Raw genomic sequence first — 13,299 nt, 5'->3', positions numbered from 1 at the left:
TGTGCTTGCTGGTCTGTATTCTTCTTTTTGCATTCCGTACTTATTACTTACTATTGGACCTTTCTGCTGCCTGACACATGTGACCACCCTCCTCAAAATATTCCACCCGCTTGGCCTCCAAGAATCGGCTCCTCCCTTGTTCTCTTCCTACCTACCTAATCATTCCTTCAGTGTCACCTACAACTCTATCTCTCCTCTTCCTCTTTCTGTAGGGGTCCCAAGTCTCAGACCCCTTCTATTCTCTATCTGCACTTCCTCTCTGGGCCATTTCATAACCTTACATTCTTTTCAATACCAGCTCCATGCCGACAACACCCAAATCTATCTCTAATTATCACCTCGCACCTTCTGTCTTCTCATCCATCACTAATATATTAACTGACATCTCAATAATGATGTCACATCAGTTACTCAACTTAATTTTTTTTTTTAAACTGAGCTTATAATTCCTCCCCTTCCCAGACTTCTCTATGGAGAGCAATGACAGAACTATCAGTTCATACCAGGGTGCTAGACAATCATAGACTTTGACTTCTACTTTCAGCCCCACATCAATAACTGTTGAAATCTTGGCACCTTCACCTGCATACCATTTCCAAATGATGCCCCTTCTTAACCAACGACACCACCGAGCTACCAATCCACTGCCTTCTTATCTCAATTATTGCAACTCCCTCCTTGTTGGCCAGCCTCTACATAGACTATCCTCACTTCAGTCCATCATGAATTCCATTCGGTGTCCTTCACAACCCACTCTGCCAATCCCTTCACTGACCTCCCATTCAGTGTCCTCCACCCTTCTCGGCCAATCCCTCCACTGGCTTCCATTCAGTGTCCTCCACCCCTCTCTGCCAATCCCTCCACTGGCTTCCATTCAGTGTCCTCCACCCCTCTCTGCCAATCCCTCCACTGGCTTCCATTCAGTGTGCTCTACCCCATTCTGCCAAACCCTCCATGGCTCCATTGGCTTCCATTCAGTGTCCTCCACCCCTCTCATCTGATCCCTCCACTGGCTTCCATTCATTGTCCTTCATACCGAACTCTGCCAATCCCTTCAATGGCTGAATCTCTGATCCGACCCTTCCACTGGCTTCCATTCAGTGTCCTCCACCCCTCTCATCTGATCCCTCCACTGGCTTCCATTCATTGTCCTTCATACCGAACTCTGCCAATCCCTTCAATGGCTGAATCTCTGATCCGACCCTTCCACTGGCTTCCATTCAGTGTCCTCCACCCCTCTCATCTGATCCCTCCACTGGCTTCCATTCATTGTCCTTCATACCGAACTCTGCCAATCCCTTCAATGGCTGAATCTCTGATCCGACCCTTCCACTGGCTTCCATTCAGTGTCCTCCACCACTTTCTACCAATCCCTCCACTGGCCTCCATTCGGTGTTCTCCATCCCTCCCTGCCAATCCCTCCACTGGCCTCCATTCAGTGTCCTCCACCTCTCTCATCTGATCCTTCCACTGGCTTCAATTCAGTGTCCTCTCCCCTCTCATCTGATCATTCCACTAGCCTCCATTCAGTGTCCTCCACCACTTTCTACAAATCCCTCCACTGGCCTCCATTCAGTGTCATCCACCCCTCTCATCTGATCCTTGCACTGGCTTCCATTCAGTGTCCTCCACCCCTCTCATCTGATCCTTCCACTGGCCTTCATTCAGTGTCCTCCACCCCTCTCTGCAAATCCCTCCACTGGTCTCCATTCAGTGTCCACCACCCCTCTCTGCCAATCCCTCCACTGGCTTCCATTCGGTGTGCTCTGCCCCATTCTGCCAATCCCTCCACTGGCTTCCATTCAGGGTGCTCTACCCCATTCTGCCAATCCCTCCATGGCTCCACTGGCTTTCATTCAGTGTCCTCCAACCCTCTCATCTGATCCTTCCACTGACTTCTATTCAGTGCTCTACCCCTCTCATCTGATCATTCCACTGGCCTCCATTCAGAGTCCTCCACCAACCCTTCCACTGGCTTCCATTCAGTGTCCTCCACCACTTTCTACCAATCCCTCCACTGGCCTCCATTCGGTGTCCTCCACCCCTCTCTGACAATCCCTCTAATGGCTTCCTCTCAGTGTCCACCATCCCTCCCTGCCAATCCCTCCACTGGCCTCCATTCAGTGTCCTCCACCTCTCTCATCTGATCCTTCCACTGGCTTCAGTTCAGTGTCCTCTCCCCTCTCTTCTGATCATTCCACTGGCCTCCATTCAGTGTCCTCCACCACTTTCTACAAATCCCTCCACTGGCCTCCATTCAGTGTCCTCCACCCCTCTCTGACAATCCTTTCACTAGTCTCCATTCAGTGTCCTCCACCCCTCTCTGCCAATCCCTCTAATGGCTTCCACTCAGTGTCCACCATCCCTCTCTACCAATCCCTCCACTGGCCTCCATTCAGTGTTCTCCATCCCTCTCTGCCAATCCTTCTAATGGCTTCCACTCAGTGTCCTCCACCCCTCTCTGCCAATCCCTCTAATGGCTTCCACTCAGTGTCCTCCACCCCTCTCTGCCAATCCCTCTAATGGCTTCCACTCAGTGTCCACCATCCCTCTCTGCTAATCCCTCCACTGGTCTCCATTCAGTGTCCTCCACTCCTCTCTGACAATCCCTTTAATCGCTTCCACCCATTGTCCACTATGTGTCTCTGCCAATCCTTCCACTGTCTCCATTCAGTGTCTTCCATTTCTCTCTGCCAGCCCCTCCACTGGCCTCCATTTACATTCCTGCGTCTGCCAATCTATACACTGCCCTCTATTCAGTGTCCTCCACTCCTCTCTGCCAGTCCTTTTATTGGCTTCTGCTTGCCCAATGCATACAATTACAAAAAACTAACAACATACAAAGCCAACCACAACTCTTCCCCGAGCTACTTCACCAACCTTGTCTCAAAGTATCACCAAAATCATCCTCTCTCTGTTCCTCCTGAGATCTTCTATTCTCTGGCCCCTCATCTCCTCCTCCCATGCTCAACAGGACTTCTCCAGAGCCTGCTCCATCCTCTGGAACTCCCTAATCCAGCCTTTCTCAACCTTTTCAACACAGAGGAACCCTTGAAATAGTTCTCCGGTCTTGGGGAACCCTCTGCTAAAAATGAGAAATCTACAACTCATGATACATTAGTGTGGGAAGAATGGTCCTCACACTTGTGGTCATTGGGAAGAATGGTCCTTACACTTGTGGTCATTGGGATGAATGGTCCTCACACTTGTGGTCAGTGAGAAGAATGGTCCTCACACTTGTGGTCAGTGGGAAGAATGGTCCTTACACTTGTGGTCATTGGGAAGAATGGTCCTCACACTTGTGGTCATTGGGAAGAATGGTCCTTACACTTGTGGTCATTGGGAAGAATGGTCCTTACACTTGTGGTCATTGGGAAGAATGGTCCTCACACTTGTGGTCATTGGGAAGAATGGTCCTCACACTTGTGGTCATTGGGAAGAATGGTCCTCACACTTGTGGTCAGTGGGAAGAATGGTCCTCACACTTGTGGTCATTGGGAAGAATGGTCCTCACACTTGTGGTCATTGGGAAGAATGGTCCTCACACTTGTGGTCAGTGGGAAGAATGGTCCTTACACTTGTGGTCATTGGGAAGAATGGTCCTCACACTTGTGGTCATTGGGAAGAATGGTCCTCACACTTGTGGTCATTGGGAAGAATGATCCTCACACTTGTGGTCATTGGGAAGAATGGTCCTTACACTTGTGGTCATTGGGAAGAATGGTCCTTACACTTGTGGTCAGTGGGAAGAATGGTCCTTACACTTGTGGTCATTGGGAAGAATTACCTCCTTACAGATAGCTCAAAAGACCAATGGTGTCAGTGGGAACTTATCCGAGAGGCAGAAATGGCCCAATACTGAAGGAACCCCTAGCAACCTCTGAAGGAACCCTGGTTGAGAATCACTGCCCTAATCTGTCTGGTTGTCTCCTACACACCATAATGCTGAGAGACATGTGGACTGGTGTCACCACAGTAGGGGACTGTGCGCTCCCTTGCTATACCTGGATACTTGCTACTTCCCTCCCAATGTTGAAAATGGGTGTAAACCTAATTCGCCACAATGGAACACAAGTCAGCCAATGAAAGAAAGCAAATTCCTGTTATTTAACAAGATTCACCCAAACCTCCCCACAAAGATTCATTCCAAGGAAAAGAATAGCTGATATAGTACTACCCAAATTGTTCCTGGCAATAAAAAAAAAAACAAGATTTGACCCGTTAAATGTCATATAACACAAAGAAAAAATCCCGAAAGAAAATACTTGGCGAATCTCATCAGCTCTTACTTGGAGTGAATCTAACTATTTTTTTCACGGGGTGAATTTCTATAGAGAATGATTGCTACTAAATACAGCCGTTTATATGGCAGGCTTGTTCCTATACCCAGGTACTCATATTGAAGGGCTGTAAAGTCACACTCTTCAGGGCCATTTTTAAGGCAGGGCAAAAGGGGCAGCTGCCCTGGGCCCTGTCATTGTTGTGGGGCCCAAAGCAGCTGCTTCATACTTGCCAACTATCCCGGTTTAAATTCCCTCGCCCCTTGAGGTTTTAGTCCTGTGCCGTGTCCCAGATAACTCACATGGAGACCCTGTGTTTACATGGAAATTACCGGCATTCATATGTAAATAGAGGCGGGCGGCAGCATGGATATGTAAATCATGCCCCCCTGAGGTCATATCCACAGTAATCTCTAGTAACCAATCAACAAGCAGAATTCATGTGCTGTAACCTCTAGCAACTAACCAGTAAGCCTTAATGTGTTCTGTAACCTCTAGCAACCAGTCACTGAGCGGTAATGATACACTGTAACCTCTAGCAACCAGTCAGTGAGCGGTAATGATACACTGTAACTTCTAGCAACCAATTAGTGAGCGGGAATGATACACTGAAACCTCTGGCAACCGATCGCAATAGCTGCCTGATCTGATTCAGTAAACTGATTTTGAGTCTAGCTGCTATTTATTGTATGTCTCAGAGCAGGTGGAGAGCAAAACTGCATGGGGGGGGGGGGGCCCCAAGAAAAGTTTTTCCCAGGGTCCAATCAATATTAAAGACGGCCCTGACACTCTTAGTAATTATCTAACGTCTGTATGGGGGGGGGGGGGGGGCACCAGCAAGTTTTCCCGCGCAGTGTGCGCAACTGTTAAGGGTCTGGGGGTGTCTTTATTCTCCTCCTTTGCTCCATATACTTTTTTTTCCAACGCTCAAGGAGAAATGAAGGTTAAATGTTGCAATGTCCTTTCAGGAAAAAACTCGGCAGTTGGTGGAGAGCGGATTGTACGACACCACAGATGATTTCACCGTCGTCATTCAGCCGTTTTTGGAACATCTCGAGCTTCCTCGAACTCCGGTAACAATGACATCATAAGAGAAGGCTTGAGGCCCCCGAAATGATTGTCACAGACTCTTTACTATCTGTGTTCCTTATTGTATCCAATATGACAGATCTCTCATCTCTGTAACACGACTTATATATTTTATAGTGGCTGAATTTGTTTTATTGTTTAAAACAAGGGGGTCCTCTAATTATGAAGAGAAAGGGGCGCACCAGCCTTGTGCATTATCCTTTTGGAAATATTTTATTAAAAGTACATAAAAGGAAAACTACTCACAAATATCTGTAGAGATCTTGCAATGTAAATAGTCACCGAATAGCAGCAATTGGTCTTAAAGTGCTTGTAAACCCTTACAAACTACTTTGACCTACAGGTGAGCCTAGATTAAGGCTTACCTGTAGGTCCAAGAAATATCTCCTAAACCTTTAGGAGATATTTACAAAAAGACAGGCACCACTGTCTACGGCGCATGCGCAGGCGCACTGAGCAGGCCGCAGAACGCTGCAATATGTCGCTCGTGTCGGCTCCCATAGATTGGGTTGTCACCCACCCGGGATTCACCTGCACAGTCCGGGTTTTGAATCATGTGTCCGGGGTTTCAGACTACCTAAAACCCGGACACATTATTTAGTCCGAACTGTGGTACCCCAATGTGTGGGTGGGAAATTTGAAGCCCAGCAGCCGGCAGGTACATCATGGATGAAAGGTGCTGGTGACTGAGGGGTGCTCTGCAGACTCTGATGTGAGGCTTTGGGAACCCTGATTTAAGAGGGAATGCTGGGAACTCCGATGTAAGTGGTGAGCAGAAACCCCCTTTACAGCAGAGTTCCCCTTTACACCAGAGTGTTTCCCCTTAAAAAAATAATAAAAATGCAGTTTGGCTTAAAGAAAAGGTGGCAACCAGTGGGGGCTGGTGGTATATTTTTTTAGGGGGTGGCAAACAATGCACCCCCCCCCCTCGATTGGTCACCAGCCCCGCACTTGATTGGTCGCCAGCCCCGCACTTGATTGGTCACCAGCCCCACACTTGATTGGTCACCAGCCCCGCACTTGATTGGTCACCAGCCCCGCACTTGATTGGTCACAGCCCCGCACTTATCCTATCTAGGTTGTGGGCAGCTGTTCCTCTGGTCGGAGGCTTCCCCTGCGCCTTCCCCTCCTCGACATCACCGTGCGTCTCCTTCCTCATCCTCCTAGGCGGCCAAACGGATCTCCGGTCTCCGATTGGCCAGAAAGAGAATCAGGAAGACGATATTTATTCGCTATTATCACACAACTGGGTGGGCTCAGGGCACAGAGCTCTGCGCCACAAGCCCACCCTTATTTGAAGCCTATTAGAGCCTCTGGCTCTAATCATGTGCTTAAAAAAAGAAAACAAAACAACATTGGAATCCATGTGTCCGGTGCCCCGCATGTAGATTAGGGGGCCGGACGCATGGATAAAGGGGGCGGCGCCCCTGCACCCTGCATTACGGGTTGCCGCTGATGCCCCCTCAGAACCCCAAACCCTCAGTTGGTCCAGAGGAAGGCCTAATAAAGTCCAATTTACTTATTTAGGGGGGCAGCTCACCTGTGCCCCCGTATGGACCCTACCCTACCCATAATTGTGGCTCCCAACCGGTTACCAAATCACTTAAGTGGCCCTCACTCTTCAAAAGGTTGAGCACCCCTGGGCTAGACTCAAGAATTGTCTCTTAGGCTGGGTTCACACTGCTGCGATGCGGGAACGCTGTGAATCTACTGCGGGTTCCCGCATCGCATGCCTTCCCGGCGGCAGTTCTCACTGCTCTATGCGAACTGCTGGGAGTGTCAGTGAAAAGTTAAAGACACCTCCAAATCAGTTCGCATATCGCAGTGCGATCTGCAAACTCGGACAGGAATCGAATCGCATGGTGTGAACACCCAATGCGATCCGATTCTGCTGCGGACCAAAAAAAAAAGGGTCCTGTACAAGTTTGGGCCGGATGCGATGCGAATTCAGCCATACTATCTGTACGGCTGAAATCGCAATCGCACAGAGATCGCATGTGATTTGCACTGCAGTGCGAATCGCATTCGATCTCGTACACCGCAGCAGTGTGAACCCAGCCTTAGACGGAATGCGAGTGTCAGGTAAAACAGATAATAATAACATAAAATTACGATATAATCGATATTAATAACATAAAATTATGAAATAAGATAACTAAAAAAAATACACCAAAGTCGCATTGATTACCTCCGGCAGGTCACAGCGGGGTGAGATGGGTGGAAAATGAGAGTCGTATATCTGCATAATGGGGCTTAAAGTGGTTGTAAACCCTTACAAACCACTTTGACCTACAGGTAAGCCTAGATTAAGGCTTACCTGTAGGTCCAAGAAATATCTCCTAAACCTACACGGCTTAAGAGATATTTGCTGAAAGACAGGCACCGCTGTCTACGACGCATGCGCCGTAGACAGCGGCGCACAGGCGCACTGAGCGCGGCATTTTCAAGTACGGAGCTGCCGCGCGTGTCGGCTCCCGTGCGCATGCGCGGGAGTGACGTCATCACGGCTTCGCCGAATGACAGCGGCGGAGCTGCGAGACCCCCACCAAGAAGATGGACGCGCCGGACTACAGGGGACAGCGGTGACTTCGCTGGCTCCTGTGTCAGGTAAGTGACACATAATAGACTACTATGTGATGCGATGCGATGCGATGTATAGTAGTCCATTATGCTTTACCTTTGCAGGGAATGAAAGAGGCAGGGTTTACTTCCTCTTTAAGCCCTTGTACACACGGTCGGAGATTCCGACGGAATGTGTTCTATTGGACCGTTTTGTCGGATAATCCGACTGTGTGTGGTCTCCATCCGACCCGAATATCCGACGGACCAAGTTTTCCAACTTGCCGGTAAAATTTTCAGACAAAATGCTCCGATCGGACATACTCCGATCATGTGTAGCCTACTCCGATGGACAAAGTGCCACGCATGCTCAGATCAAATTCCTAGACCAAAGCTATTGGCTACTAGCCTGAACGAAATAACGTCATCACGTTATGTACAATCGGATTTTCCGACAACTTTGTCCGACCGTGTGTATGCAACAGTTTCGGACAAAATCCGTCGGACAAAATCCAACGGATTTGGTTGTCAGAATGTCCCACCCGCGTGTACAAGGGGCTAAGACAGAATGTGAGTGTCAGGTAAAATAGATAATAATGACATAAAATTACGATATAATCGATAATAATAACATAAAATAATTTTATAATTTTATATTAATTAAATAAGATAACTAAAAAAAACACACCAAAGTCGCATTGATTACCTCCGGCAGGTCGCGGCGCGGTGAGATGGGTGGAAAACGAGAGTCGTAGATCTGCATAATGGAGCTTAATAGCCATTTTATCACATGGCTGTAAAAGTAACTGTTATCTATTGTTGTACATATTATGATTAGCGAAGGATGGAGAGAAATCGATACAAAGTACACAAATGTATAGAATAGAAGGAAGATATTCCCAGGCTTGGAGTGATCACTGCAGATCTCTGCAATTAAAAGTGGAAGGAAATCACGCTGTGTGTGGCTTCATTATAAATATAGTGACCTCTGGCCAACGAGCCCAACGCCCATTTGTAAAGCTCGGGTCTCCTTGCTTTGAAAACAGTTAAAAGTTGTTGTTTTTTTTTGTTTTTTTAATATATATAATAATATTGCAATCAAAGTTGCAAACTTTTTAGCATTGCTGGAGACGGACTCACCGTTTTTAGTAACAGAATGTCCCTTTATTAAGGCGACGGTTATAATTCTTTCATAGAGTTTTGGGGTCGTTCGCAAACATCCCCCGAGTCCGGGTTCACACCTAGGCGGCTGTATTTGATGCGTTTTTCAGGCACGTTTTTTTCAGTGCATTTTGCGTTTTTAAACCAGCGTTTTTTTCACGCATTTCTCGTTTTTTTTTCTTTCTTTCTTTAAACGCACTGTAAAACACGAGGTATAAATCTGGTTGCTAAAGAGGGGGCCGGGAAGCCAGCTGCCGCGCCCGGGCTCCTCCCATCCAATCAGATTGTGTCTCTAGGCTCATTGGCTTAAAGTCGTACTTTTGATGATCAGGCTCATTCCGTATTGAATAGAATATATGTTATTGATTGTTACATTCTATATTTTATACTGTGGAATATTCACTGACAGATTTTCGGCTGCTGTCTTTTATACAGGAGGGATTTCCTGACCGAACTTTCATGGCGCCGGACTGCTTCCATTTTGGCGCCAAAGCTCACGCACAGAGCGCCCTCGGCTTATGGATTAACATGGTTAGATCATTTAACATTCTATCAAAATCCTCTGGTTTTCATCCTTTTGTTCCTGGGAAAGAGATGGAAGCAAGATAGAGAGATACAAAGAAACATTGTTTATAAACATTTATCAGGCAGGAGATAGATACACAAAAACATTGTTTATAAACATCGTTCAAACAGGAGATAGAGAGATACAAAGTACCATTGTTTATAAACATTGATCAGACGGGACATAGAGGGATACAAAATAACATTGTTTATAAACATTGATCAGACGGGAGCTAGAGAGATACAAAGTAATATTGTTAATAAATATTGATCAGACGGGAGATAGAGAGATACACAGTAACATTGTTTATAAACATTGATCAGACAGGAGCTAGACAGAGAGATACAGAGTAACATTGTTTATAAACATTGATCAGACGGGAAATAGAGGGATACAAAGTAACATTGTTTATAAACATTGATCAGACGGGACATGGAGAGATACAAAATAACATTGTTTATAAACATTGATCAGACAGGAGCTAGACAGAGAGATACAAAGTAACATTGTTTATAAACATTGATCAGACGGGAGATAGAGAGATACAAAGTGGAATTGTTCACAAACATTGTTCAGACAGGACAGTACGAAAAACATTAATACATCAGCTGTCTGACTTCAGTCTAAGCTTATGTATTATCTCACTACAAGCCATGAATGTTTGGTGTGAATGATCTTCATGTACTAATTTATTTCTTTTCTTCTCCCAGTTTGAGCCAGTCGGCCAGAAGAGCAATAAACTGGGAATTAACGAAAGCATTGGCGTAGTCTGCCCCCCACAGGTAGCAAATAGTATTGCTGACATTTGTAAAATAAATATGCTGTACAATATATTATTATTATTATTATTATTATTATCATTATTATTATTATTATTATTATTATTATTATACAGGATTTATATGGTACCAACAGTTTATGCAGAGCTTTACAATATAAAAGAGAGAAAATACAATAAAATACAAGAGGGTTAAGAGGACCCTGCTCAGAAGAGCTTACAATCTAACATATAATGATTGTATATACAATATATAGTGATTATAGTAGCTATGAGTGATAATAAAGGAGAGAGAGAGAGAATTAGGACTAATGAGGCCATTCCAGATGTTGTTATTTAATTGGATGATGAAACATATAAAATAAAAAGTATTCAACATCTTTAGTAACAATGTTCCATAGACACGCCTTTTACCTTTGTCTGGATTGGGAGTCTTCATTTCATAATTAGAGACCAGTTAAAGCCCAACTCTAACCCAAACCACGACTCAAGCTTCGGATAGATTTGGGAAGGGTTGGACATTAGACATGTGCACTGCTGAAAAATTTGTTTTCATTTCCTTTGTTTTTTTTTTGTTTTTTTTTCATTTTGCGGATCATTCGTTATGATCAAAATTTGTTATTTTGAATAAATTTGTAAAAAAAAAAAAAATTGGGAAATTCTGAAAAATGTGAAAATGTGATTTTGGAAATTGGAAAATTCAAAAATTTGGATTTGGAAATTCGAAAATAAAACAACATTTTGCGGATCATTCGTTATGATCGAAATTTGTTATTTTGAATAAATTTGTAAAAAGAAATTGGGAAATTTTTCGAAAATTTGATTTTGGAAATTGGAGAATTGGGAAATTCGAAAATAAAACAATTCGAAAATCCAAAAATAAGAATGAAAATCCAAAAATTTGAAAGAACGAAAATCTGAAAATTTGGAAAATCTAAATAATAACTAACTATTAAATTATAAGTATTGGGATTTCCTTTCAAATTTGGCTGTTAGTGAACGAAACTAATACGAATTTATCCGAAGTTACGAATTATCACAAATAACGAATGCCGCATCTAAACGAATGGAACGTAACAAATTAATATTAATAAATAATAGCAATAAAACGTTTTTATTATTATTAATTTGTCAGGTTCCATTTGTTTAGATGCGACATTCGTTATTTGTGATAATTTGTAACTTTGGATAAATTCGTATTCGTTACGTTCACACACGCACACGCGATCAGACTATCCGGCGGACAATGCGCCCCGTGTGTGGGCTCCAGCGGACTTTTTCTTTCCAAAAGTCCGGCGGACTTAGAAAGAAGTTTTGACTCAAAATTGTCCGCCGGGCTGCAATCCGGCCGTCTGTGCGCTAGACTTTTAAAATGAATGGACTTGCCCACACGGAGAAAAGTCCGTTCATTTTTAACGTGGCTCCAGGTAGACGGAACTAGCGCAGGAAGTCAATGTCGCTGCCTCCATTGGCGAGATTGACACCTCGCTGGCCCCGTCACCTGGTATGGACTTAAAGGGGAAGCCCTACACCGAAAAAACGGCGTGGGGGTCCCCCCCACCCCTCAAAGTCCATATCAGACCCTTATCCGAGCACGCAGCCTGGCCGGTCAGGAAAGGGGGTGGCGGCGACAGAAGACCGGGCCACCGCTAGTAAAAGAGCTATAAGAAGATAGCGGAGGCTGGGCAAGAAGAACCGAATAGGGGGACAAGACCCCCGAAGTCGGAAGAAGACCCCCGGATGGCGGCAGCAACGACGAAGAAGAAAGCCGGGCTCCTCTGCTAGTAAAAGAGGTAGCAGAAGATAGTGGAGGAGTCCGGTGAGAAGACCCTCCAAGACGGAAGACCACCGGAGCTGTCCAATAAATTATTTTAATAACATGTGTTGTTTTTTTCTTTACACCTTTTTCCCCCAGGTGAATGGTTAGGGGTGCATGGTACCCCAATACTCATTCACATAGGATGGGGGGCAGGTATCTGGGGGGCCCCCTTATTAAAGGGGGCTCCCGGATTCCGATAAGCCCCCCGCCCGCAGACCCCGACAACCAACGGCCAGAGTTGTCGGGAAGAGGCCCTTGTCCTCATCAACATGGGAACAAGGTGCCCTTCCCCAAAGCACCCCCCCATGTTGAGGGCACGCAGGCCTGGTACGGCTCAGGAGGGGGGGAGGGGGGCGCTTGCTCGTCCCCACCCCCTTTCCTGACCGGCCGGGCTGCGTTCTCGGATAAGGGTCTGATATGGACTTTGGGGGGACCCCCATGCCGTTTTTTCGGCGTAGGGCTTCCCCTTTAAGTCCATACCAGGTGAAGGAGCCAGTGAGGTGTCAATCTCGCCGATGGAGGCGGCAACATTGACCTCCTTTGCTAGTCCCGTCTACCTGGAGCCACGTTCAAAATGAACGGACTTTCCTCCGTGTGCGGGCAGGTCCGCTCGCTCGGAAAGTCCGGCAGACCTCCGCTGCAAAGTCTGGCGGTTTGTCCGCTGGACTAAGTCCGCCGGATAGTCCGATCGTGTGTATGCGGCATAATAGCCAAATTTGAAAGAAAATTCCAATACCTATAATGTAATAGTTAGTAATAGTTATTATTTCAGATTTTCAAAATGTTTGGGTTTTTTAATTTTCGGATTTTCATTCTTTTGAATTTTTCAGATTTTCGTTCCTATTTTCGGATTTTTGGATTCTTGAACTTCCTAATTTTCAGATTTTCACATTTCTGAATTTATGGATTTTCGAAAAAATTTGTTAAACGGATTTTCGTTAATTCGAATATTTCCGAATTTGTTGAATTTCGCCGAAAAAATGAAATTCGCAACTAAAACGAATTGTACATCAGGATTTAAATGTCGTCTGTGCCCCCATAGAAATGA

At 45.5% G+C, this 13,299-nt stretch overlaps 1 protein-coding gene across 1 annotated transcript in view; it reads left to right on the top strand.

Moving 5' to 3' along the window:
- LOC143986951 (phospholipase B1, membrane-associated-like) overlaps nucleotides 1-13,299 on the top strand; it is a 200,230-nt gene that overhangs the window by 105,054 nt on the left and 81,877 nt on the right. The window contains exons 26-28 of the mRNA XM_077485364.1: nucleotides 5,249-5,353; nucleotides 9,525-9,620; nucleotides 10,365-10,436. Of these exons, the coding sequence (XP_077341490.1) occupies nucleotides 5,249-5,353; nucleotides 9,525-9,620; nucleotides 10,365-10,436 (273 nt within the window). The remainder of the gene's footprint in view (nucleotides 1-5,248; nucleotides 5,354-9,524; nucleotides 9,621-10,364; nucleotides 10,437-13,299) is intronic.

This window comes from Lithobates pipiens, unplaced genomic scaffold, assembly GCF_037356315.1.
Source record: "Lithobates pipiens isolate NorthernLeopardFrog02 unplaced genomic scaffold, aLitPip1_a1.2 Scaffold_18, whole genome shotgun sequence".
NCBI lineage: Eukaryota > Metazoa > Chordata > Amphibia > Anura > Ranidae > Lithobates > Lithobates pipiens.
The sequence above is the reverse complement of the archived record's forward strand: the minus strand, read 5'-3'. Positions and strand labels throughout refer to the sequence as shown.